The sequence below is a fragment of the Ambystoma mexicanum genome, chromosome 14, assembly GCF_040938575.1.
Source record: "Ambystoma mexicanum isolate Mex_15411 chromosome 14, UKY_AmexF1_1, whole genome shotgun sequence".
NCBI lineage: Eukaryota > Metazoa > Chordata > Amphibia > Caudata > Ambystomatidae > Ambystoma > Ambystoma mexicanum.
This window is the reverse complement of record NC_090940.1, coordinates 516412248-516439650: the sequence shown is the minus strand read 5'-3', so window position 1 is coordinate 516439650 and position 27403 is coordinate 516412248. Positions and strand designations below refer to the sequence as shown.

General features: G+C 43.9%; 1 protein-coding gene across 6 annotated transcripts in view; it reads right to left on the bottom strand.

The window, feature by feature from the left end:
- The window catches only part of WDR20 (WD repeat domain 20), a 408154-nt gene that overhangs the window by 176561 nt on the left and 204190 nt on the right, over positions 1-27403 (bottom strand). Inside the window, exon 3 of one of the 6 annotated variants that reach the window (XM_069637755.1) lies at positions 18206-18514. The exons of the other annotated variants lie outside the window; for them this stretch is intronic. Within the exon in view, the coding sequence (XP_069493856.1) occupies positions 18461-18514 (54 nt within the window). The 3' untranslated portion in view covers positions 18206-18460. Of the gene's footprint in view, positions 1-18205; positions 18515-27403 lie in introns of those variants that run through there. 6 annotated transcript variants of the gene reach the window in all.

The window sequence follows — 27403 nt, the reverse complement described above, 5'->3', positions numbered from 1 at the left end:
AAGATAAATGTGCTAAATGGATCTTGTACCAATGTTGGGGTAGTTAATTGCATTTCTGAATATAGAATACAATCATCACTCAATTCAATCATAGCAGTTTCTACTCCCATACAGCTTGAGGATACTTCCACAGATACCGCAATATAGTCAATGCATGATTTTCTGTTACTGCGAGACCATGTGTATATACATTCTCTTTTGAGAGAAAGGGAAGGAAGACAATGTTACAGCGCCCAAAAAAGAGGTGAAAGAGTATACATACCTCTTTTACTGTTCGTCAATGATTGATTTTGAAGCGAAGTTTTTAATTCAGTAAGGGGAGCTTGCAGACAATTAGAGTTAAAGTCACCCCCCAGGATTACTTTTGCATTAGGCCATTTAGAAAAGACCTCATCGAACAGAACATCAAGATCATTAAACAATTTGGTTATTGCGGTAACTAGAGGATTATAATACAATGAAACTATTAGTACATGATTTGTTTTACACATTCCTAGTTCAATTAAAATTGCAATATAGGAGTATGTTGTACGTGTCAGTACCAAGGTGAAAGCAAGCCCTGTGTTTACCAAGATGGTGATTCCACCCGATGGTCTGCCTTTCGACAGTCGCGTAGCAAGAGTGGAATACGAAACAAATCCGCTAATTTCAAGTTGCTTAACAGCCATTGTTTCTTGACATAACACTATGTCCGCGATTTCATGAGGGGCATACATGGATACCCACATTTTTAAATTTTTACTCCGCATGAGTTCCATGACATTACTCGTAGGAGCTCTTTGCTACTATGAGTGTTCGTTTTTTATTGAGTCCTTCTGGGACCCCAATAGTGCTGATACCCAAGTCCAGTCTTTGGAGACGGCATAAATTGCAACCAACTGTGTCAAGACTGCAGTTTCCGAAGAATGGGAAGTAATGGGTGATACTGATTGGTTATTTGTATTCACTGCAATGGGCGGAGCAGTTTCGTTGAAGATTTTTGCTTCTTCAAGCGTCTGGATTTGGGTAATAGATAATCCTAGCGTTTTTAGCTCTCTTCTACGATTCCATATTAGTTACGCAATTATTGGGGATTGCAATTCAAATACCATCCTGTGATTTTTTATAGAAGGAAGCGTAATCCAAATAATGTCACTGGATACCAGAGTTCTTAGAGCTGGAATCTTTTTAAAAGTCTGCAACATGAATGATCGATTTAGGTCTTGATCCCCATTTATTTCCGTTGAACTAATCCAACCCAAAATACGCGATGTGGGTATATCAAGCATTGATTGATCCATAGATTCAACCGTTTTGTGGGATTTTTTGGTCATGGGTTCACATTCAGAATCATTAATGGACTCATTTCTTTGAGTTGGATGTTTCATGTCATTTGAGGGAAGAGTAGGTACCTCCGTGCTCTTTGGAATCTCGTTTTCAGGATGCACTCGGGGCAATTTTTGTGTTGAATTATGTCGCTGGTCAGCAGTGTCCAGAGTGTTAGTATTGCACTCTGACTCTACGACCGATTGATTTGAATGGGGTTCCTCTTGGAGTTTCAATACCCGATTCCTGGGCTCCAAGGGAACTTCCTGGTCTGAATTTGATCGTTCAGTGTTTTTTTTTATTGGGAATTGGTTTATAAAACGCTGAAAGCAAAGATTGTTGTGAAGATGATAATGAAGCAGAAAATTCTTTTTGTTTATCCATAATGGATTTTTCTAATCGCCGTCATATGCTTTTTGCCATTAACACTAGCCGCGTTCGATTGAAGCTGTAAAGCTAGTCGACTTTCAAGTGAAAGCTCCTCCACATTGAACCCCAAATCGATGTTTAACTGGGCTGGGGGATATTTGTTTTTGCCTCAGTTAGCCATTAAGGTTTGGCTCCGCATTAAGGTGTTGTTTTTGGTTTATTTTTTTAGTTTTTGATTTTTTTTCTTGTGTTTCCAATAATTCCGCATTACGTAAGTTTAGTCTGTTCATAGCAATCTTTTTTGTTTGCATGATATAAATAGTTTTTGTCCTCGAGGATCAGAGGATTCCTCTAGTTGTGGGGGGTCCAATTTTACGCCTACCCTCGTACTCTCTTTGTTTATTATTTCAATTAATTCAGATGGGCTGTCAGGAGTTGCACTAGGATGTTTCTGATGAAACTCTTTATTCGAATCTTTCGTTGAGGTTTCCAATTCATTTGACTGGTTAAAGAAAAGTATCTGGTCAATTTTCTCTGCATGGTAAGATACCATTTGCCATAACTGTGCATGCGTATAGATTTGAATACATTCTACATTTCTTGGTGCATTGACAGTCTGAGCGAAAGTCAAGGGAAATCCATAAGTTGGACCATTCGCATTCTTTTTTGGGATATCCTGAGTCTCGGTTAGTTCGCTCTCTATTTGTGATGCGGTTGTCACTGTGGTCGTGAGAGGAATATTTGGAGAGTGACAACCCTTTTGTTTTTTGTAGTTATCAGCAAATATATAACCCTCCAGTTTATTGAGTTGAGGAAATATCAAGAAGTGCTGATTTTATATCACGAAGTTCATAGTGGGTAAAATCATGCCCTTTGTCAAGCAAATTAAGAATCCTCGACATTACAGGATATGATGATTCAAAGATTTGAGGATCCTCGACTTCGGAGTTTGGCTTTGATTGAAAGTTCGAGTTGTTCTCAACATTCATCGATCTAGGTTGAATGAAATGTTGAGTTTCAGGAGATGAGCATACTACCCCCTCTTTGATTTGAGCAGAATCTTCATTATATGAATCAACAGTCACGTGTTTGTTAAGTGAGTTTTCTAGGTCAGCATAGGGTGCAAGTGTTTCTAATAATGGTATACGTGGAACATCACAATGAATATGTACTTTGTGTTTACCGATTGGACGCACTGTAACTGGGGTTGATGGGCCATCAGAAAGGATTATCTGTTTTTCTAGCTCCATTAATACTGCAGGTGCCAAGATCGAGATATCAGAGGGTGGGCCTGTATTGATATCTTTAATACTACCTAGGTCGTGATTAGTCTCGGGATCTGGCACACTTAGAAAGCTTCTCCTTGTATTGGAAGCTACAGCATTCTTGTCATGCACAATTTAATTCAAGCTCGGTGTATTTCCATGATCGCTGGCCAAATCCTTAGAGGCCCCATACATTAGGTTTAGTTTGGCCATTGTAGCGTCAATATTACTTTTTTTGGAATCATTATCGTCTCCTTAAGACCACTGCGTAGCCGCGAGGACATGTTATTTTATCCAAAGTACAAGGAATTAAATTTTAAGTGTTCAGCAATAAAGTCATAGGATTGACTCATGTGTTTTCCTAGATATGAGCGAACCAATCCTGCTGTTAGCAAGCTATGATTGTTAGATCAAAGCTTTTACTGAATATCACACCTCATGCAAACCAAGTCTTAGCAAAATAATCTCCCATATCCCCTTTGCCCCCACCCGAACCGTTCCTTATAGCACTTCTGTTAGTGAATACAATTATCACAAGCTTGTTTCATCCGACTCAATGTCTGCACAAAAGTATGTCCCAAAAGAGATATTTAGACAAACAAGCGCCAGATTCTCATAGGTCAGAAAATAAACCCACCACCTACCGCTCACCGCGAACAGTAAACAGTACTTATCCAGTACTTGAAGGTGCGCACGCGGTGCGCTGGTAGATGAGAATAAGACGACCCAGGAAGAGGCGTTACCCAAACACAACGCTGGGCTTCCAATCCAGAAGTACCTTCAAAACTTTTTAACAGACATTAAGGCAGGCAGGGTTTTATCCTGCTGTGATGGTAGGGGTAACAGCAGACGGGTAGAGTCGGGAACAATGTCAGAGGCACTGGATTCTCTAGGAAATACAGTGAGGAATCGGAGCCGACCGTCTGGGATGTACTAAGCAATGTAGTACATGCTTAATCTACTCCCAGCACTAACAAACTAGCGTTTAGTACTCTGACGCACGTAACCCACTGATAGAGGACCTAGGAAAAACATCAAATCCATTGTGTTGCGGCACTGCATTGTTCAGGCAGATTGTAACAAAACTCAATCACACTAACATCTAAAATTCTTGCATTGTTCTCGCTTTCCTATACCCCATTTCCAAAGATCTAATGTGGTTAGGGGTCCGAGGAGTGGCAAACGTCTACCTAATCGGAGTCTGCCTCCTCGAATGGACTCCTCTATGTAAACTCTCTCTCAGGAAACCACTGAGGGTGTTGCTCAGAATGCATCTCGATTATCACTGATGTGCGAACAGCCTGCTGCGTTAGCAACACCTATACACAGACAGCAGGTTCACTTAACAGAAGTAATAGTTTGCTCTTGTCCAAAGCGACACAGTTACTGCGCAGACTCATTCAGTACCATTAGCTTCAGCTATGGCGACTACCTCTGCGCCACATGAAGGAGAAGATGAAATGGATTATACCTCACCTCAGCCATCTTCTAGTACAACCAATAAATTAACACTGTCAACAGAACGTTTTGATAACCACATCTCAGATGTTTCCATCCTTGGTCTGTAGTAATAGTGACCCCACATTATTCTCCTGAAGAAGGTTCCATACTCAAGTAGCGAACTGAAACATGTCGAGAGCAAGATCTAGTTAACTGTCTGTACCAGATTAGTATATGCATCATTCTGGATGGAGCCACAACTGAATAGTACATCTATAATCTATCCTGAGGTTTTGAAGTTATATACGTATGCTTATAGCAAAGCTGCAATCAAACTACAGGATCCTTTTTTGTCACTAGCACATTAAAGTTTTTTTATGCTATGTTTAATTACATGTTATGCATATCAAATTTATTTAATTTAATCTGTTTAATGCATTGTTTTGAATAAATAGATATTTTTTTAAATTAGGGATTAGTTTGGATGAACTGTTACCTGTATCTACTTTCTATTGATATACACTCTATCCTTACCCAAACCAAGCAAGAGACTTCACTATTTCTATAGTGATATTTGGGTTTCCCTCTAGTTATGTGTCCATCCTTGGTCCTGCAGTTAAAGCAGAGTGGGGCAAGCGAATTAGAGTTCGACTTGGGCCCGCAACACAGTTGCATTCCTTCCCCCAAACAGAGGAAGTTTGCTTACTCACCCCCATGCCAATGATCATGAAAACACAGTCACCTGAAATGGTGTACCCTAGATTAAATTACTTTCCAGCTGTCACCTCTCCCCTCTTAACTAATAAATCTATGTCAAAAGACCACGTAACGTCTCGTAATCATGACATTATTCACAATGAGATCCCTATTGACATACATCAACTTAGCTCTGAAGTTAACACGCACCTTCTTCACAACAGCAGTAGCCAATCTCATGATCATAACGAACTGGACAACTATTATTTTCCAGTTTTTTTTTTTTAAACTTTTTTATTAGTGGTCACAACAGATACAGCAGCACTTACTCAGCATCATTTCCAGCATAACATACAATTGTACAACATAGACATTTAGGCAATATGCAAGTTACATGGATGTTTCAGTGTCCGAAAGCAGTTCACGTAGGTATGCCCTGAAAGGGCCCCAGATGTCCTTTGGTCGGCTCGTGCCTGGTTGGGTTAAAACATACTGCTCCTCGCATTCATTAACATACATTAATTCGCGTAAAAAGGAGTTCATGCTCGGCGGTACAGAGTTTTTCCAAGCCTGTAGTATACATCTTTTTGCGACAGCCCATGACACATTGAACAGCTTTCTGACTTTTTCAGAGCATTTCCCAATATCCCCGAACAGATACTTTTGAGGAGTCCAATGCGGGGGAATTTGTGTAATTTCTGTAAGCATTTCGGCCACCATCTCCCAGAACAGCACCCAGGCGGGACATTCCCAGTACATATGATAAGATCCCGCTTGTGGGGAACCGTATTTGGGGCAGTTACCTGAACTATCAGGCACACATTTGGCAATCTCAGCAGGCGTGTAGTGCAATCTGTTCAGGATTTTGAATTGTATCTGGCGCAGGCCCGCATGGAGTGATATCTTTTTCGTAAGTGCACAGTATCTACCCCATTTGCCATCAGATATAAGCGTTTGCATGTCTGCTTCCCATTTTTCTTTAACCCGATTTATCGTGGGGGTGTAGGTTTGCACCGATACGTACAAATTGGAAATTCCCAGTCCTCCTTGTGTTGTAATCAGTTGTAGGCATGGGTGTGGGGGGTTCGTCGGGGAAGAGTGGCCAACGCGCCCGTTATGCAGATCTCATTCGATAATACTGGAGCGTTCGAAGCGGTCCTCCTCCCATAGCTCTCGTGAAGTCTGTCAGAGTCGCGACCTTCCCGTCTATGAACATGTCGCCCACTTTCATTTCTCCAGTGGGGTCCCAGGATTCCTGTATATCTACGTCAAATGTGGGGGGGATATTTGGGAAGTTCCATAGGGGAATCTCCGGGTTATAGGGTGTCTCTAACTTCAGTCTCATATATTTCTCCCCAAGCTCTGACAGTGCAGCTCACTGTGTCGTATTCGCATGAGACTGTCGTGTGTCAAAAAAGACAGATCGGATGTCTGTGGGTGAGGTCGTATGGGTTTCTATACATGTATGAGGTGAGTTGTCTGCTACATTATACCAATATTTCGCAAATTGCGCCTGAGCAACCAGATAGTACAAAGTCTGGGGCCGCAATCCCCACCAGTGCTGTATGGTTCTATCATCTTCTCCCACCCTATTCTGGCCGTCTTCCCATTCCACAGAAATGTCACTGCCATTGATCGCAGTTTGGAGAAAATATCTCTGCCAGGCCATATGGGGACATTCACGAATAGATATAGTAATTTAGGGAGTACAATCATTTTAAGAACTGCAATTCTGCCATGCAATGAGATAGGGAGGCGTCTTCAGACCTGTAGCTTGGTGTTGATTGAATGCAGTACTTGGTCATGGTTATCAACATATAGGGTTTGTCTGCTCCTAGACACCAGCACCCCTAGGTATCTAATGTGCTGTTCCGACCATTTAAGACTGCAGGTCACCGCGGGACATTTTGTCGAGGGGGTAAGGTGGAATATTTCTGACTTAGAGTTATTTACTGTATACCCGTAGTAGTCAGAGAACTCGTGTATGTCCGCCATTATGGGTGCAACGTTTTTGTCAGCCTCACGGATATACAACAGTGTATTGTCTGCGTATAATGAAATTGAGTGGATCCCTTCATTATGATTCCCTTATCCTTGTGTCGCATTCGGACAGCAGCTGCCGTGGGTTCCATCGTTAAGGCGAACAGGATGGGGGAAAACGGGCAGCCCTGCCTGGTGCCTCTACCCCATTCAAACAACTCAGAAATGGTTCTGTTTGTACATACTCTTGCCCCTGGGACAGTATACAGTAGCCTGACATATCTAATGAAATTGGGTCCCACTCCATATGCCTCCAACACTGAAAAAAGTTATTCCTACGAGACCGAGTCAAACGCCTTTCGGTATCGAGGGACACTGCAACTGCTTGTTTGTCTGGGTCTATTTCAGTGTTGGAGGCGTATGGAGTGGGACCCAATTTCATTAGATATGTCAGGCTACTGTCTACTGTCCAAGGGGCAAGAGTATGTACAAACAGAACCATTTCCGAGTTGTTTGAATTGGGTAGAGGCACCAGGCAGGGCTGCCTATTTGTGCCATTATACCGAACAGTCTACGTAGGTTTAGGGCAGTGGACCTTAGGGGGATAAATGCACTCTGATTTGTGTGGACCAACGTAGGTATTATGGGTAGCATGCGGTTCGCTAGTACTTTCGCAAAGATCTTTGCGTCAACATTTATAAGTGAAAGGGGCTTGTACGATGACCTATCCTGTGGCGGGCGACGGGGATTGGGCAGTACTGTGATTATAGCTTCCCGCATTGTCGGGGGGAGAATATGGTTTTCCTAGGGCTTCTTCCCATGTTTCCAGCATTATGGGGACCAGTTCTTCCCGGAATTCTTTAAAATTGGGCACCTAGTCTCTCCGAGCCCGGTGTCTTACCGGATGAAAGATCGGATTGCTTCGGTGATTTCCTCCACCGTAACGGGCTGGTCTAGTACCAATTTGCTTTCATCCGGGAGCGTCGGGAGATCAAGCATGGCCAGGTACCCTTTAATTTCAGTGAAAGTTTTCTTGTCTTGGAGGGGCGTGGCTTGGCAGCCATGGAATAGGCTGGGAACCCTGTGAGCTCCGTGATCCGACTACTTGATCCGACCAAGAAACGCATATTTTTTTGATCAGCAGCAGCCCAAAACATATGTACAGGCTGCACGTTTATAGCGGAGGAACAGTCGGATTGATACTTTGTATTGAGAGGCCAGCCGCGAAAGGGACATCAACATGGCCGCGGCCGAGAACAAAGACTCCGAGGGGCGCACCCCTGTGATGGAAGAGCTGTCTCCGTTCGACAACAACAGAGGCGGATCGCTAGCGCAACAAAATAATTATTACATTGCCCAGTCCGGGCGGCTGCAGTGAAAGAGGGTCCCCGGCCTACACAGCCGAGGACCTTCATGAACGGAGGAGGCACATCGATCGCGAGTGCCCGTGTGAACTATTAAGGCGTTGAGCGGCACCCCAACAGCTGGGTACAGCAGTGCCTTCCGGCGAGTGCGCACAGTGTCAGAAGCAAAGGATCACTTCCATCGAGTGCGATCTCGGGGACAAAGAGGTGGCTGGGCCCCGCAGGACAAAGGGCCGCCTCCGTGGCACATAATTAGCGAAACACGGGGGCGGGTCGGGAGCGCCCGGGGCTGGAGCAGCAGGATGCGAATGCTGTAGCGGGGCCCCTGAAGATCAGCACATAGAGTGTGAGGCAAGAGTTCCATTGCTACTGAAGACCACGGGTGAAGGGGCTGACCCACGACTCATAGCCACGGCGCGATGTCTAACAAACACCCAAGACTGAAGGGTAAGCAGCCCACATTAGACGAATACACTAAGACGCCGCCCGGCCCGGAAGGAGCCAGGAGCAAGGACAGAGCCCAAGTTGGGAGCAGTGCCGCCATGGGCACGAACCAGGAGGTCCTTGATGCGATCGCCGATCTGAAGGTGGCTTGGGAGACCAAGCTTGAACTGGCTGTGACAGAACTGAAAACAGCGCTGGAGTTCCAGGTTGGGGCGGTGCAAGAGGACGTGAATCTACTACAGCAAGACGTTCGGTCTCTGGCGGAGCGCACGGAGAACCTCGAGAAGGAGATGGGCCCAAACACGGCGGACTGTGCTTCCCACCAGTTGGAGCTTCACGCCCTGGTACAGCGAGTGGGAAATTTAGAGATCAGAGCGGAGGAGGCGGAAGGACGAGCCCGGAGGAATAATATCCGTATTGTTCGACTACCGGAAGGAGCAGAGGGCCATAACCCCACAGAGTTCATTGAAACAATGTTGTTACAGGGAATCACTGGAGGAGTGCTGTCTCAGGGGTTTGCGGTGGAAAGGGCGCATAGGGCTCTAACGAGGAAACCACCGCCAGGAAGCCCGCCTAGGCCGGTGATCGCCAAGATACTTAACTACAGGGATCGAGAAAGGATCCTGGAACACTTCCGTAAAGGTGGAACAATACAAAGAGGGTCGGCAAACATAACGGCTTACCCGTATTATACCCTGATGGTGCAGCGGAGCAGAATGAACTTTGGGGAAGTCAAGAGAAGATTGCGAGAAGCGGGAAATAAGTACATGTTGCTTTATCCGGCTAAGCTAAAAGTTTTCCACAAGCACAGAACTTTGTTTTTTGAAACTCCGGAAGAAGCTATGGGATGGCTCGACATGCAGGGTTGCCCCCAGGAGTCGGACGTTCGGACGGGAGAAGGAGGTGGAGCAGATAAGTGATGAGCGAGAGGGGCACCGGGGGGTGTCGGAACTTAAGACTATGGGACTTGATTATAGTCACTGAAGTAGCTTGCCAAATGGTGTGACCAGGCTGGGGGAAACGCATGATCTGCGAATATTGCGATCATGACTTTGTTAAGGAGCCTTGCAGGACCAACCTATACATCCCCCATTTAGATTTTAGTTAGGTCACCGATAGTGCGGTGACACCCTGCTGGGGTCTTGCCCGGGGTTCCAGGGTAGGCCCAAATGCGAGGGAGCCTGAGATCCAGGGATGGAGCTGGGCAACTGTTGGGGTAAGGTGGGGAGGGGACAGGGGAGGTGTTGTGTGCTGTGGTTTGTTAAAGTTGGGGAGAAGGTATGGGGTGAGCCTACACCCCAAGGAACACGAGTCGAACCATGGGAGACCTTAATATAGTCACTTGGAACGTCAGGGGGCTCAATAGTTATCTGAAGCGGAACAAGGTAATGATGTACCTGCGCAGACAGAGTGGATATAGCCAGGATACCCACATGGCGATTGCGTGCACAAGCGCTTAAGGATAGCGTATTCAGGGAGGATATGCGAGAGGAAATAATAAGCTATTTCGAGATAAATACTGGCAGTGTTAACACAGCGGGCACACTCTGGGAAGCCTTTAAATTAGTAGTGAGGGGAATTGCCATAGCCAAGTCTAAAGGGCTGCAGAATGGGATTCTGACCGAATTGCAGGACTCTGAAAAGGAACTGGAAAGGGTATTGGAACGGGGCAGTAACACTAAGGCAGATACAGAAATGGCACTGGGGCTGCAGCAGAAATGTGCAGGATATTGGGAGAGATTATGTAATCTTAACTATAAAAAGTACATAGAAAGACAACATGCTGGAGGCAACAAACCAGGAAGACTCCTTGCGTGGCTCTACAAAAACGAGACCCCTAGGCCCCCAATCAGAACAATAGTGAAAGACAATGGCGACATAGTGGATACGCAAGAGGGGGTTAATCAAGAATTTGCAGAATATTATAGACACTTGTACGGGGATGAGACAGGGAGCAACAGGGGGGAAATAGGAGACATACTGGAAGATATTGGACTACCCCAAATTAGTGTAGAGGAGAGGGAGGAGCTAGATGCCCTGATCACCCTAGAGGAGCTAGAAGTGGTGAGGCAGCTGCCCACATGTAAAACCCTGGGAAACAACGGACTCCCAAGCGAATTTTATAAGGCATATAAAGTAGAGCTACTCCCCCCACTGCTGGAGATGCTTAATGAAGCATATGAAGTTGGGAGGCTACCAGAATCATTGCGCGAAGCGGTTTTCATACCACTCCCCATGCCCAATAGGCCTGGTAGTGACTGTGGATCCTATAGGCCCCTTATCGATGTTGAACCAAGATAGTAAGATTCTAACAGCGGTTCTAGCAAACAGACTAAAAAAGGTCAAATAAATTAATACACCCTGATCAGACAGGATATGTCCCAGATATATGATATAGCAGAAGGGGGGCATGAAACGTCTAGAGTGTATGAGATGATGATGATGACTCAAGTGGGCAAGGAAGTGGTGCAATTTAGACTGGACTGGGAGGAAGAAGTAGGGGACCTGATGAGTGACGGGATGTGGGAAAGGGCTCAAGGGTATCATAAAAAAGTATCGAGAAATGCTAGGCTGCAACAGATACAGTTGAATATAACTCACAGAGCATACCCGACGCCACTAAAGACAGCCAAATTTAAGAACGCCGGAAGCCAAGTGTGTCCCAAATGTAATGAGGAAAATGCAGGAATGGTACATATGTTCTGGGCATGCCTGCCCACTGATAGCGAAATATTGGCGAGACATAGCACAGAAAAATGGAAGACAAGGGAATCTGTATGAAGGTGGATACTGTGTGGGCTTGTTTGTTGGGAGGGTTCCCCAGATCGCGGAAGCTTAAACATGTAAGCAAATTGAAAGATCTGGCGTATGTTCTGGCGAAGAGAAGGATTGCGATGGGATGAAAAGCGTGTCATAAGCCCAAAGTAGAGACGTAGTGGAGGGACTTGCAGAAGTGGGCGGAGGCAGAAACAGTGGCATGGCAGGAAGCGTGTAAAGGGGACATAGAGGGCGAAGCTGGAGCCCTAGCGGGTTGGAGACAGCTAATAGCAGAACTGTTTGGGCCTTCGTATGATGGACCAAGTGATGATGACTCAATAAGCGTGGCGGAAGAGGACTCCCCACCACAAGAGGTGGAGACTAGCAATGGGAGAAAGTAGGCTCAGGGGGAGGGGGGGCGGGAAATACAGTGGGCGCAAATGTAACAATGTATGTGTATTTGTGATTAAGTTATATATCCACTGTAAGTTCAGTTTGTTATTTGTCGTTTGAATAAATGAATAAAATTGTAATAAAGTTCGTCTTTATTTGCATAAAGAGTCTTATTAAATTTAACAAATTCATCGTTTATGCCTGGTTCGCTCGTGATTATATCATTTTGTGCTGTTTGGATGGGGGTCTGTTTCTCATGTTTAACGAAATTGGCCAGCATTTTCCCCGCTTTGTTCCCCTCTCCATATCTGCGTGCCCGAGTAGGGGCTGCAATATATCGTATCTCTCTCACTGGCAAAATCTCTGAGGAGCTTGTGTATTTTAGCCAGAGTGTCACCATTGTGTGTGTGGCTATAAGTTTCTTCTAGGCCTTTCAATTCCTGTTCTACCCCTTCAAGTTCCTGACGTACACCCTTCAGGAGGCCCGTGGTTTTCGATACCGGAACTCCTAACCCAGACTTTAAAGGTTTCCCACATTTTGGAGACCCGATCCACTGTCCCAACATTATCTGCGAAAATTTCAGCTATTTCAACATGCAAAGTCTCAACCACATTTGAATCATCTAGTATTCCCTTTGGCATTCTCCATCTCCTCGTTGGTCTGGGAACATCTTTAAACACAATTTCCAGCAGTACCGGGGAGTGGTCCAATTGTGTGCGAGGCAGGATTTCACAGTGTTGTAATGGATGTGAAATATTTGAGGATATGAACCAATAGTCTATGCTTGACTTGCTGTCACGCACAGAAGAGTAGTATGTATACCGCCTACCATCAGGGTGGAGTGCACGCCATGCGTCTATCAAAGACAATTGTGGGAGATTTTGACCCAAAGTTAATGCCGTCCTAGTGGGTGCCCTTGTTACACTAACATATCGATCCAGTGCAGGGTCAAGTGCCACATTGAAATCCCTGTCTATGTTGGGGCGGTAGGTGTTTACCAGGGTTGTTTATTAGCTATTTCCCCCCCAAACATACCTTCCCATTGGGTCCATCTTATGCCCCTTGGTGTGAAATCCCAGTGTGGGGTGTATAAGTGTAATAACCCCCCTGGACTGAGAGGAATAGTCTGTGTAGTAACGTAATTTGCCCCATTTGGCTAATAATATTCTCATTGACAGAACCTTGTGTGCGAGTCTCCTGTAGCATCAAAATATGTGGTCTGTTCTGGTGACATAATTTCCCACTTTTCTAGCTTTCATCGGGTTATTGAACCTTCAGACATTCCAGGATAGTAGATTTATCTTTGCTCCATCACCTTCTTTTTATGCATTTGTATTGTGGAATACCATTAATACCTTTGAGTCTTGGATTGACCTGATACGAGCAGTACCAACACCCGTGCGACCACATTTTAACCAAACTGGAACTTTCGCTAAAACTTCCGTTAACACCTCTTTCCCCACAAGGCTCCAACTCGTCTTGGCGGCAACAAGAGTCTAAAACATTCTCAACTTCCAACCCCCCCTCCACCCACATCATCTACCCCAACCTGACGATGAGCCTTTGTAACTAGTAGGAACGTTCCTGAGGGTGCCACGTTGCCATCATGAGGCCACCAGATCGGGCTCACAGCCCACTGTTAACGTTACTTGGAGCTACCCACGGGAGCCAAGCATTGTTGCTACAACTCAAAAGGATATATATGCGCCCTGGGTCACTCAGCAGGATCTTGGCCCTCCACCGGAGGCTAGTCTTCAGTTTTGGTCCGGTCCTCTACCCCTGGGGGTTAGAGGTATGGTAGCTTCGACATAGGCCAGGGCAGCAGCCGGAGTCTCGAAAAAATGCGCCCTCCCTCCATGTTGAATTCGCATCTTGGCCAGAAATATTAGTGCGTATGGGACCCGTCGTGCCCTTAGGAGTCTCTAGACCGGTTCATACGATCTTCGGCTTGCCTGCACTCCTGCAGCGAAATCCGGGTAGATATGTATGCGGCTTTCTTCGTATTACAGTGTCCCAAGTTCTTTCGCAAATCTAAGTATTGTGTCTCTATCTCTTAGTTGAGAAGTCTAGCAATAATCGTGTGCGGCGTGGCCCCGGGTTTCGGCACAGGGGCCAGAGTGCGGTGGGCCCACTCAACCAGGAAGTGATCCGAAAAGCTCCAAAGAGGGTTTTAAGGAGTGTTTCCACCTGTAGTTCCATTTTGTCCTTACCAAATTTTTCTGACACCCCCACAATTCAGACGTCGTTTCTTCGTGAGCGCGATTCAAGATCCTCGCGTTTATTCTGGAGTTTGTTCATGCCTTCTCTGAGCTGGGCTATGTCTTTGCCAGTGGAGGTCCAAACCTGTATGGTTTACACAGGTGTTGTCCGATCACTGCGTTTCCCAGGCGGGCCTTAGGGCGATTACTGCGCAAGGGATTACTCGGATCCTAGCTTTCCGGCCCCCATCTCACTCGCATGTGCCTACAGTTCCCGGTGCCGGCAGGCCCGATATTAGCGCTTGTTAGGGAGAATTCTCTGTTAAGGCTAATTCCCCAAACCTAGTGAGTCCCCCAGCAGCTTTGCTGGATTTTTGGGGTTTATTTTTTTGCTCCTGCTAAGAGTGAGACTCTTTTTCTCCCACTCTTAGACATGATTTGAGATATCCTTTGACTTTGCAATGTGTTTTATGGGCTATGGGGTCTTTTACTCCATAGGGTTTCATGTGGTTTTTGTTAAGTGTGTTACACAGCACCCTCAGTGCAGTAACACAGGGGTGTCATAGTGACCCCCAAACAGCCTCCATACCCTGGGACTGACTACTGTCTCCCAGGGCATGTAAAGTCACCATTGACTTTACTAGTCTTAAATTGGGAACAGAAACAGTACAAACCATCATATTGTGGAAGTACTGGTAGGGGTAATTAGATTGCCCCTGGGTCTGTTTTTCGAGGGGGCACTGTGCAGTCCCCCCCTCGTCGAGTTTCTGGCTGGTGGCAGTGGTTACCACGCAAAATATTCCTTAAGAATATTTACTATGGGATTTTCCCCATTCATTTTAAACGCACCACTTTTTGGTGCAATGTTAAAGATACCGCCGCGTTATTTAATATTTATTCCCCGGTTGGGTCTTTTTGCCAGGACTCGGTTTTAAAATGGCGTTGTGTTCGCCTCTGTAACTCCAACCCAAGTCGAGCCCTTTGTTTCAGTTTTTGGCAGGCTTCTACACAGAAGCCTCCAAAAGTGGTGCCACTCTGTCTGGGTCTACAGGATGTGTGGGAGGGGGGTTTAGGCTCCCTGGACTGAGTTGCCTCGGCAACTCAAGTTGCACTCTTGTGTGATTGGTCCAGTGGTGAGCCGTCCGGCTCACCACTTGGCATGTTTGAGTGACAGCTAGGACTGATGGGGGTTTTCTGCATAAAAGCAGGGCTTTGGGGACTGGAACTTCAGAAGTCGCCACAGGACCAAAGAATCCGAAGAGGGAGAAGCTGAGCCGACCTGCAACGACGACACCACCGGTGGAGCCCTGCTGAACCGCCTCACCACTTCTTCCAACGACCGAGGAGATCTTCATCCCGAAGAGTCTTCTTCCTTTGACTGGTGGGGATAACCAGTTTGCCCGCCTTTTCGCCTTCCTGGATCATCTCGTGGCCGCCTTTCCTGTGCCAAGCACCCCGGCAACCGGGATACCACGTTTTACCACTATCGCGAATAAAAGGGTAGTACCTTTTAACCGAAGAACTCCGCGGCTGGTTTCTTCCCTGGTAGTGCAACGACCTTCAGCTTTCCTCCACGTCGAGATCTTCTCTTCCTTTGGCGACGCTGCGACTTGCACCCGCTGCCAGGAACTGCCCCCGCTGGAGGATTCTCTCCACTTTCAAGGTACTGTGTCTGCCTGGCCTCCCTCACAACGGTCTGTGTGGGGTGTCTCTTAAATCCTCAACTTACCACTTGGGTTGGCCCTAGGCTGGCTAACTGAACTTTTCTGAGCTGAACCAATTCCTTTTTGAACTCTCTGAAAGACTTTTCAAGCCTCTTAAACTGTGTGATCTTGGGCGCATTGGTGGTCTACTCTCTCCAAGAGGGAGCCTGGCCTCTGAACTTTTTGTTCACATGTAGACTTTGACTTTCCTGCCTTGCTGGGTGCTTCTAAAGTATTGTGTGCTTTTCTAATTTCTGCCTTTTCCCTCCCTTTTTCGATAACTTATTGGAGTGCCATCTTTAGTTAAGCGCTCACCTCTGTCTGAAAATAAGTGGTGTTAACGAAGACTTGTCTAATAAGGAATAAGGGATGTATATATATTAATAGTGACTGTGTTTTGAACTTGCCTACAATAATAGTGCTGGAGTGTTTCTAAGTGTGTCTTTAAATAAATAATTATATACTTTGATACCAAAGCTCTGGTCAGTGTTTGCTTGCGTTACTGTATTTTGGTACCTATCTTGTATACTCTATTTACTGTCTAACTCTTCTTGAGAGAAGTCTGGCTGTTCAGCCACAGCTACCAGGTAAATCTGGGTGGTACAGACTGCTACCAGTTGGGTTTACTGCCAACACCTGTAGTCTTAAGCCTTTTGCAGTGGTCCCTAAGGGAACTGCACAGGTTTCTGCCTAACAGCGCTCCTCACCTGATGTGGCCAATGGACTGTGCTCTCTCACGTACCCAAGTGTTGAACAATAAAGGCTTCCCAATTATATGTTTCAATTTGCAGCATTGAAATGGGCCCCTACCTGCAGCCACTTATTTATCCACGTATGATTTACAGTTTCAGTGTAACGGGATGTTCTGGCGTTCCACTCTGATCACAACGCCGATAGGCCTGGTCTTCAGTATCTTTGCATGTGCAATGATTCTCCCCACTTGTGCACCGGCAGGAGTACGGGTTTCCAGATGGCTTAGTACTGTTGTGTCTTAATGGCCCCAGCACACTGCAGCCCCACCGTGTGTATATTCATGACCACAGTTCTCCGTGAGCACCTATTTTTTTATTTGCTCCTTGTTGTCTATAGTGTTAATGGGCCCAGTCGCCGGGGTATTTGCGTAGCGTGAGGAAAGGGCCCCGTATCACAATGCTCATTTTAATGCGCTTCAGCCAGTATGGTTGGATTCAACAGTGTCTTCGCGGCTACTACACGCAGCCTTTACATTTTATGCATGGTGGTGACTCACGGTTCAGTGCGTGTCCATGCTCTGTGCTTGTTTCACCTTGTTTGCACACTGCTCCGATATGCAGCAACGCAGTGTTGATGTCTCACTGTCCACAGAGTATAGGATCACCAATCCCCCTCGCCACGCCGTAGTATGTAGTTCAGGTCAGCTCAGGCCGAGCGCCCCGTACCCTCACTCAGGGACCACACCGGGGGGGGGGGTCAAGGGGGAGAGATATCACATGGAGGCCCCGCCGTGTACGGCGAGCACTCTCTCCACCCGGGATGCAGAGCAACCACTCCGCCCAGCCAGGCCCATCGGCCGGGGCAGTGTCAGTTCAGCTGGGTCCGCTCGCACTATTACCGTGGTTCGTGCTAACCCCTGCTTTTCTGCCCTTATCCAAAACACAGAGGGTGAGCCGATCCCGCTAAGCCCAGCTCGCTTCGCCACAAGCGCTTTGCGACACCGCACTGCATGGCCCTCCTCTCGATGCTCCGCTGGCCAGAGCGTCAACGGCACCAGGCTCCAAACCCCCAGATCTCCATCTCGGCGGATCTTTCACACGGCGTAGCCAGGCAGGCAGAGCACCTCTGTTGCCAGGATTTTCTGTGCGTGTGCACCGTTCCCCACTGCACTTCTTTGCCTCAGCACCCCGCAGGCAGCTCCAAGAGCAGGATTAATGGTCTTGCGGATATTGATCAGGCCGGAGCGCTCAAATCAGGCAGCCATTACTGTCATGCGCAACAGTGCCCCCCTATTCTTTTCCAGTTTTAATGCAAATCCTCAACCTAGTTGATAAGGGCCACAACCTAACTCATCTTGAAATTCGGGATATAAAAACATCTACATCTGATATCATTGGTAAGCGCACTAAAAATTGGAGGGCTTTATATATGCACATGCCTATTTTCATGCTCAAATCCCCACGTGCCATGCATCTAAAATATCCACTCTCTCATGAGACCTATTGAAAGACCTGTGCACGGAATATTCCTCAAAAGCAACAAACACACAAGGATTCTGCCTCACAAGTAGGCCAAATTAAAACAAACGCGGAAGCTGTTGAGGGTGTATCCTTCAATAAGAATTATGTACCACAAGCCTTTAATAACGTGCTACTTGAGGCAATTACACTAAACACTGAGAAGATAGACATTATGATACATAGTAATAATCAGCACCAAATGCTATTGTGTGGAGGTAAGGCACACTACTTAATACAACCAATAGTCGTACTCCACTCACGGACATTATTGACAATGAAAAGGTAGCATCAAATTTATCAGAAAAGACATCTGCCTCCTCTTCGAATGAGGCTCATGAATCGTTGAACTCAACCTTTTCACGTAGATTGAAGTGGGCTGAATCAAGCTAAAAAAAAATAGGAAAAAATAAAATCAAGAATGTCTTGGTAAAAAAAAATGAAAATCAAGCAACTAACAAAATAACACCTCACAATTTGAAAATAGAAAACATGTATGCAACTTATCTAATGATGATGAACTCCTCGATTTTAATCAACTGAAGGAGGAATCAAAAACACCAATATGGCAGAGAATGACAAAAAAATCCTAATAATTCCTCTACAACTAGTATCCCTGCTGCCAAAACTAAAGAGGTAGGTCTGATTCCCAGTTCATTGAATAACCTTCCAACTGCTCTGTGGCCTTCACTCCCACATCATTATGAAGTTGGTGTAGGAACACAAATCTGACTTAATACAATTACAAGGCATAAAATAACTGGTATCACATCGCAATTCACTAGACAAGAATGATGAATTGATTTTCATTTTATAAATCATGTATCACTAACTGCGATGTAATTTCAGAGAAGGTGAGCATTGTTTATTATTCTTTTACCAAGCTCCACGACAGTAGAGGGCCTATACAAAGGAAAGAAGAGATCCAGGCTGCAGGCTGACCCCAAAGTTCACATTTAATGAGCACCTTGGCTGATGGAAACTCCAGATACGGGTGAATGTGTGGGAGCTGGTCTGTCTTTCACTGTAAATATTGGGAGGGATGCAGGATGGCACTTAACAAGTTAGCCCTTTCTCTCTGATCTGTCATTGCTTCCACCACTGTTCCCCAGCATTTTTCTATTTCAGAACTTGTTTGCTCACTTTTGCACTCTTAAAAGGTCTACCCCCTTGTATTTGTTCACTTTTCTCTCATGTATACACGGACCGTATAACTTTCTCTTGCCCATCCCCCTCCTCACTTCTGAGAGGCTCTTTCATCTATTTCTTTCTCACACATCTTGCTTCCTAAATCAATTGTCTATTCCCTCTCTTCGCTGTCTATCTTTGCTAAGCTCTAAATTCCACTCAGACTGCAATGGCCTTAAACGTGATAGGCTTTCATGTGTGCATGCAAAAGCCTATTGTGTCATGCATCTGAAAGGATGTGAAAGGCTGAGTGTGCACATGTGCATTTTTGGTATGCATGCATGTGAAAGGCTACAGTTCTTTGTGCCTGAAAAGCTATGCTGCATATGAAAGGGTAGGTGTGAACTTTGCTTTCCATTTGAAAGTTGCCAGGTCTATAATGTAAGTGGCTGTGCAATACATTAAGCCTCCCCTAATTTGCATATTTATTGACCCCGCTGGAAGCGATACCACAGAAAATGAGCTCATATGTAGCCGTGGATACTAAATGTGATGATGGTAAGTTACATTACAAAACGTTTTTATAAGTAAGCCAAGAGACAAAATAACTTTGCTGTCTAGATTAAGTGGCATTATCATTATATCTTACCTTGAATGAGCTTTTTGGTGTAGCATACACATGCCGACTGAATGGCTTGTGGGCACTTCTGTAAGATCAAATGATTTGCAAAGGATCACACACTTTAGTTAATTGTGAATCCGGGATTTGAGACCAGTCTGCAACATAAGACCCTTAACCAAATATCTTCCCAGCTTTAGTTAGTAGAAATAGTACTTTGGTTTTAAATAACACCGTTTTGTAGAGATGTTTTGAAACATACAAAAAAACATCAACATCCAAGCTGAAAAATATATAAACCCATGTTGAGAACAAACACCATGGTTGTAGCTTTATTTACTAATTCTTGAATGGAAAATTACAAGAACGCAAAGTAATGTTAAGCTAAAAAACATCCAATGAGTTTGGTAAATGTACGTTTAAGACTTAAAGGTATTGTATGATAAGGTCACCTTCTTGTAGTCATTGTTTGACCGAATCATGTTTGCTACTGCATATCATGTGATGGGAATGTGAACACTTGTCAGAAACAATGGTTCCTCAATGAACCACCACTAATAAGGAGCTTGCCAATAGATAAGTGTGTATTTAATTTATTTATTTTTACATTTGTATAGCGCACTAAGCCAAAGAGCATCAAGGTACTGTTGCATGACCAGTTACTCAGAAATTTACAGACATTGGGATACGCACAGTATAATAGTTGTTCAGTAAATGTTACTGTAGTTTCGAAGTTCAGACCAGGTAAAGGGCCTGTGTCCAACATTCAGGCAAACTGTAGTGTTTTTAGATTTCTTCTGGAAGTCCAGTAGGAGAGTTCAGCACGTAGGGTCAGACAGAGGAGGTTCCAGTGTTTGCCAGCTGTGGCTGCGAAACTAGAGCCTCCAGCTTTGGTCTTCTTGAATTTAGGCAGTGTGATGCGGTTGGCGTAGGCAGCTCTGGGAATTGTTGACTATTGTTTACTATTGTTGACTATTTGCGATGCACTAGTTGGAAGCCCTGTTGAATTTGCAAGGGTAGCGATGTCTGGTCACACGTCCAACAAAAGGCATCCTAATTATAGCACCAGTAGTGAAACAAGCCTGCGAGGTCTCCTATGTTCTCTGCTGCCATACAGGGGAAACATGTGTTGCATTGGCCCTGATTGGAAGTAAGGCTATACAAATTTGCTAAAAAAATATTTTTATTTAGCAGTCTTGACTAATCAATGTTGCAAGACTAATTTATACCTTGAATTAGGTCGGACGCCGTACTTATTTAAATCTGAGGAAGCTGCAATGCAATTCATACAAACACAAGAACCTGTAGCAAATGAAAATTAAGATTCATCTTTGTGTGTTTCAACAACTAAACAGCCTAATGAGGAGTTGATTGCCCAATTTTTTACTGTAGCAAATACAATAAAAGATTGGTTGTGGCTCACACCACTCACGACTAGTCTTCAATCCATGAACAAAGAGAGTAAAAGCATAGCCAAGGAGGCTTTAACATCACTTCATGGAACTCATGTGGATTCCCAAATATATTTGCCTGGGTTAGTACTTTGACTTTAGCCAATAACCCATCCATTCTACTTATACAGGAAACAATGAAATTGCAGACATTTATTTTTAGATCAATGGATACACAACATATACAAAAGTAGCTACTAATGGTGCTACAGGACGACCTGCGGGTGGGCCTTGCCATCCTAGTAGACAACAATCTTAAAGTTTGTACCACTTTGAAAATGAGTTCAAATGAATTGCTGGCTATCGAGCCGACTTCACTGGAGCAAACCGACTTAGTCTTTATAATATGTGTCTACTGGATTCCTGCCAGATCAAATATAGATATCATTTTCATGCAGGTAGATACTCTACTAGAGGATGTATTTCTTCGTCACCCATATTATCATATCATTTTGGGTGGCGATTTGACTGCCTTAACACCACTAACACTCACCATTCTATGCCCACATTAAACAACCACACCGCCTCCATGAAAAAAGGACAATTGGTGGACTACTTAAAAGACTGGGACACGCCTCTGGTTGGAATGGATGACAACAATCACACCTGCACAGAAGCGAGGATCCACGAGTTCCTATATCGATTACTTTTTTGTGTCATCCGAATTATACAAGTATTGCGACCCTGTCATTATAGACAACTTGAATCAGGGAGATCACATGTCTATTACCTTAAAGGTTAATATACCCATCCACTCTTAATCATAAAGACTTAGCGTTAGTATTAATCAACATTGATAGACAGTCCAACACTGTACATTGGAACTCTAAGCTTTGTTGTAAACTAACATTTAAGGTGAGCAAAGACATCTGTCGCACTCCCGAATTGGGTTTATTTGGCATGCATGTGCAACTGATGGGAGCAATGGAATATAGCTGTAATTAAATTTCATCTAGATGCCATTGCAAAATCCAAATGTATCAAACGTCGAGTTCATGTTCACACCTATGATTCAGAAATTGCCTCCTTAAAAACGCGACAGAAAAACTACTTTGAGAACTCAAGACAAAAATTCTTTGGGGAAAAATATAAAAAAGTATTAAGAATCGCCTATTCCAAGGCTATAAAAACAAGCTGAAGGGTCTCAAATATCAGTTACACATTTCTGATAATCGGAATATGATCACTAACCTATGTAAAGGCAACATCAAGAATGTTTGGGCTATACTGAGGAAGACATCCAGTAGGGGTCAAGGTTCTCTTAATTCTTCGATTTCGGCAGATTGCTGGAAGCTTTTCATTCAAAATAAATTTCAGATTCTGCATCAACATAAGAATCTATACTTCGATAGGGCCTCACTAGCACCCCTAAAACACTGTCCCTGGTCCCTTGAAGACGTCCAATGGGCAATAGGGAAACTCACATTTTCAAAAGCAGCTGAACCAGATGGCATCCCATTGTGTGTATTGAAGGCAGATTCATATTTCCGGGTTTCCCTCTTAAAAGCCAAGTTCGATAACATTTTTCACTCAAACCAAGTTCCAATATCTTGGCTTTTAGCCATCATAATTCAGATTTATAAAAAGGGAAATCCCAGCGATCCAGCTAATTTTAGACTGATTGCCCTAATGGATGCATCTTCAAAGGTTTTTTCAATACTGATCTTACAACAACTTGAACAATATATTTACACACATGACATTATGTCCAGATTTCAGGTGGGTTTTCGTAACTCGATGGGAACCTGTCTCAATGCCACCATCCTTGCCCATATGTTAGAAAAGTCCAAATTAACGGTGTCTGGTCCCATTTACATGGCCTCCTTGGACATAACGGCGGCCTTCGATTGTGTCATTTGAAAACTATTGTGAAGCAAAATGTTGAGGTTGGGAGTGCCTGCCCACTTGATTAGTTTAATTATATTGTAATCAGAATACCAATTTTCAGATGCGTCTAAATCAAGAGGGTTCACTCACTTTGCCCATATCCACTTTCACAGGGGTAAAACAGAGGTGCATCCTTGCATCAACATTACTTAATCTGTACCTATGGGATTTGAATCAAATCTGGCTAGAGGACAACATCTATGTGATAAGGATCAGCAAACTCCATCTGCATTTGATGGGGTTTGCCGATTTGATCCTATTTGATAGGACTCCTTATGGTTTACAAAACAACAACTTATTTGCAGATTATGCAACTAAACATAATCTTCAGTCAAACCCCTCAAAGTCCAGTATCATTTTTACGAATAGGAAAAGATGCAAACATTTTAAATGAAGTTGTTAGGCTCAATGATCGTACAGACTAATTCTTTACGGTATTTAGGTTATAACATTTCTGATAATGTATCAGTAACCTTGTGGGCTAGTAATATAAAAACAGAAGATGAAACTGCTGTTGTCACAAATGAAACTCATATTTGGAAGGCACAGCAAGTTGATACCCACAATCGACTTTTACATTTTAAGGGTTGAACCTTTTCTGCTCTATGGTTTAGACATCTCATTCTTGATAAGGTCCAGGGAATGATCTGGAAGCAGTCTTTAGGACCATCTTCTGCTGTGCCCAATTCCAGTATATGTCACAAGCTAGGGTTGAGCTCATTGTCATCTAAATTCTTATGGCGCAAATTAACCATCTATGCAAAAATTGTTAATCTGCCTCGTAACTCGTTGTTCCAGGATTTGTGCAACATGTTGAAAGAGTCCAACCCAAACTCCCTTGTAAAGTTTGAAGGGAAGATGCAGAGTCTACTGAGTAGAATCAATGCAAACAGTCAAGATCATGGGCGTGGCTTACCACATGTCAAAAATAAACATTTGGAGCATGATTGGCTATGTGCTATCAAAACCAACACCACCTATATGTCATACAAAGAATATGTATGCTTTCCTAAAAGCAGAAAGCCTCGAGCAAAGTAATTGCTGAGTTTCCCATGCGATAAAGCACATGCTTTGTACTTACGATTTAAACTAAATCAGTTTCATACTTACGAGCGCATTCACCACTGGCAAATTTTTAAAAAAGGGAAATCGGTCGATTAATTGTGTCGATTTTGTTCAATGACCACTGGTATAGAAACGTTAAAACATTTTGTCCTTTACTGTTCCTATGACGGTGTAAGAATGAAGTCACTTGGTAAGGACAATGTTGGGGCTACTACTTTTGCTAGGGAACTGTTGTCCAGGTGTATGTGGGGAGAATATCACTGATAGTGGCTCTTACTCGATAATTATTTCAAATGAATGAGTTAATACAATAACTATATAAAGATTCTAATATGATATATCGTGGTTGTTTTGCCCAAGTTTTGTCAATCATGTACTACATGCATCACCAATTGGTCACGTTGAGAATATTTAACTATTAAATCCAACAGAGACAGATTTGTGAAACAATATACCTTCTGCTCATTATTATGAACATGTGCCTTTAGAGTTTTAATTGTGAAAATGTTTAATGTTTTAGGAATTTGTATCTATTTTTACATGCAATAACTAGCACAGCGTATTTGCACATTGCCAAATTTTTCACATAAGGCTTTTGGATTTTGCACACTGTTAATATACCTCAGGGACTATTTGGGGTTTTTGAACAGATTTAATCATCCATGTACAGTCTTTTAGAATGAAGTTGAAATGCAAGACTTGCCCTGATGTTTGTAAAGGTTTTGTACGTATAACCATCTACATATAAATAAACAAACACACAAAATGTAAATCCTCAATGATAAAGGCAATAAAAGAAATGGACACATTATGTAGCATGGTTTATTTTTAATTTTTTTATTAATTGTATATTGGTTCATTGCAAACCTCTCACTTACATATTTTCCAGTAAGACAAAGAAAAAAACTTTCCGACCAGATATTTCATTCCAAAATTGAAAGCTGCAAAAATAAATAGTTTTTGTTCCCCCAATAGTAGAGTTCCAGCGATTTTCTGCGGTCATTGGCAATTCCCTGATGGGAGTTGTGCTCAGTATTTGGATCCGATTCGCATCAAAGCTGGACAGTCAATAAACAAATATGTCTTAATGATTAGATAGATTTGGGATCTTCACAAAAATGTCAGGAGACTATCTCGTCCTTCAATTGCCTCCGATGTGACAGCACCTCTAGTTGGGAGGAGGTTCAGCCTTAGCCGTAGAAAGATCGGAGCTTTGCGCTGGGAAATGTTATTAGATATCCTGGTAATTAATTCAGGGCTCGGCTTTCAGCAGAGCAATTGGAGTTTGTAGGTGCTTTTCTTCTCCTGGGTTCCAATCCAATCCGTCCACTGGATCTTTTGCCGTTCTTTGTCAGTTTGTTCATTAGAACATCAGGTGTACTTCCAAGGGAAACCAGCCATACCTGACTTTTGGCTTTCCACTGATTTAAGAGACCACTTTGCTGAGCTGTATTAGATAATCTGAGAATATCCATAGGAGGCAGATGGCATCCCAGGAGGGTTTTACGATATAGGTTGATGGATTTCCAAAGCACTATAAAGGACAACGATTGAGTGGCCAACTCGTATCTTATTCTGGCAACTGGAAAAGATAGCAGGAGCATCAGAACTCTCCTCCAAAAATATCCCTCCAGGATATCCCAGATTCTCCAAGTTAGATAAAGCACAGTCTCTGCCAAATATGTCAAAATGGGAATTACCTTGTCTCTGTAGAAGGTCAGGACAGGGATCATAGAACATTTCACATATTTGTTATGGCGGACCCGATCTTAACGCGCCAGAGTCCGGGCCTTTGTTACAAGACTCTCCTCCTTCTCATGTTCATCGATGGTAGAATTTATCCAGACCTCTATATATTTAATAGTAGAGACTTGCACCAATTTAGTTGCGCCCAGGAATACAGCAAATTTTCTTTTGGTGGATCCTTGCAAGCTGCAAAAGGACATGATTTGGGTCTTAAGGACGCCAAAGGGCAGCCTTGTTTTAGGCCATTCCAGGTGTCAATTTTATTCGTAACGGCAGCGGTTCTGGACAATCTTACTTGCACCGAGGTGGCAGAACAGAGTGCTATGACTGCCGCTGCCAAGTCTGGTGGGCAGTTCTCGGTCTGCAGTTTATGCCATCATTTGTTTCATTCCACACTATCAAAGGCTTGCTTAAGGTCAATGAAGGCAGCATATGTTGTAGTTTTGGATTTGATCGCCTTCAATTTGAGTAAATTGAGGATAAAGAGATTAACATTAGTCCCCAAACATTTAACAAAGCCTTTCTTGTCTAGGATCATTCCTTCCAGTTTGTTTGAACCAGGCAGCTAATCGACGTAACAGAACAGAGGCGAATAATTTTCCTAATGGGTCAAGCAGCGCAATTGGACAGCCAAGATTCCACTTCCCTTGGAATGGATTCTCCAAATACCCAGACTGGATTGACGATCTTGCATAAAGAGCGGCAAAATGGGACATCCACTGATTCCGGGACCACTAATGTCAGTAGACTGGAAATTCTATACTGCCCATTCAGCAAAGACCTGAGTTCTCGCGTGTTTATAGCCAGAGTTTTCATCATTGTTTCTGCATCCCATTGGAAGCGCTGTGCTCTAGGTATACATAGCCAGTTCTTATACTTTTGTTTCCTTTGTTTGATAAGCAGTGCCAGGTCCTTCTCTTGATTGGGTTTAATATTCCTTAGATCAGCTTGATAGATCTTACTCTGTTAAACCACCTCTTTGTTGTATGCGTGGTTATTTCTAGAGACCGCCGTCAATCTTTTACCTTGCAAAACTTTGTATGGTTCCAACACCCAGTCCTAATCCTGCTTCCAGCGGCCCTTTAGGGTGTTTGCTCGATAATTTACCATAATCTTCGGAACATCTGACAGATATATTCTCAGTCTATTACTTATTCGGTTTTGGACAGTTTCGGATGAAATGGCAGGGCAGCGAACCGTTTGTCAACACCAACCTAGAATGGTCGCTGTTTATATTTTCATGCACATCCAAGGATTTTAATTGCGTATTCATACTTGACGAGGCGAAAATATAGTCCAAATACGCTACCAAGGTTACCTTCCTCCAAGTGGGGATAGGAGGAATGTCTTTGCATAGTTGCCCATGAAGCATAAAGATCAAA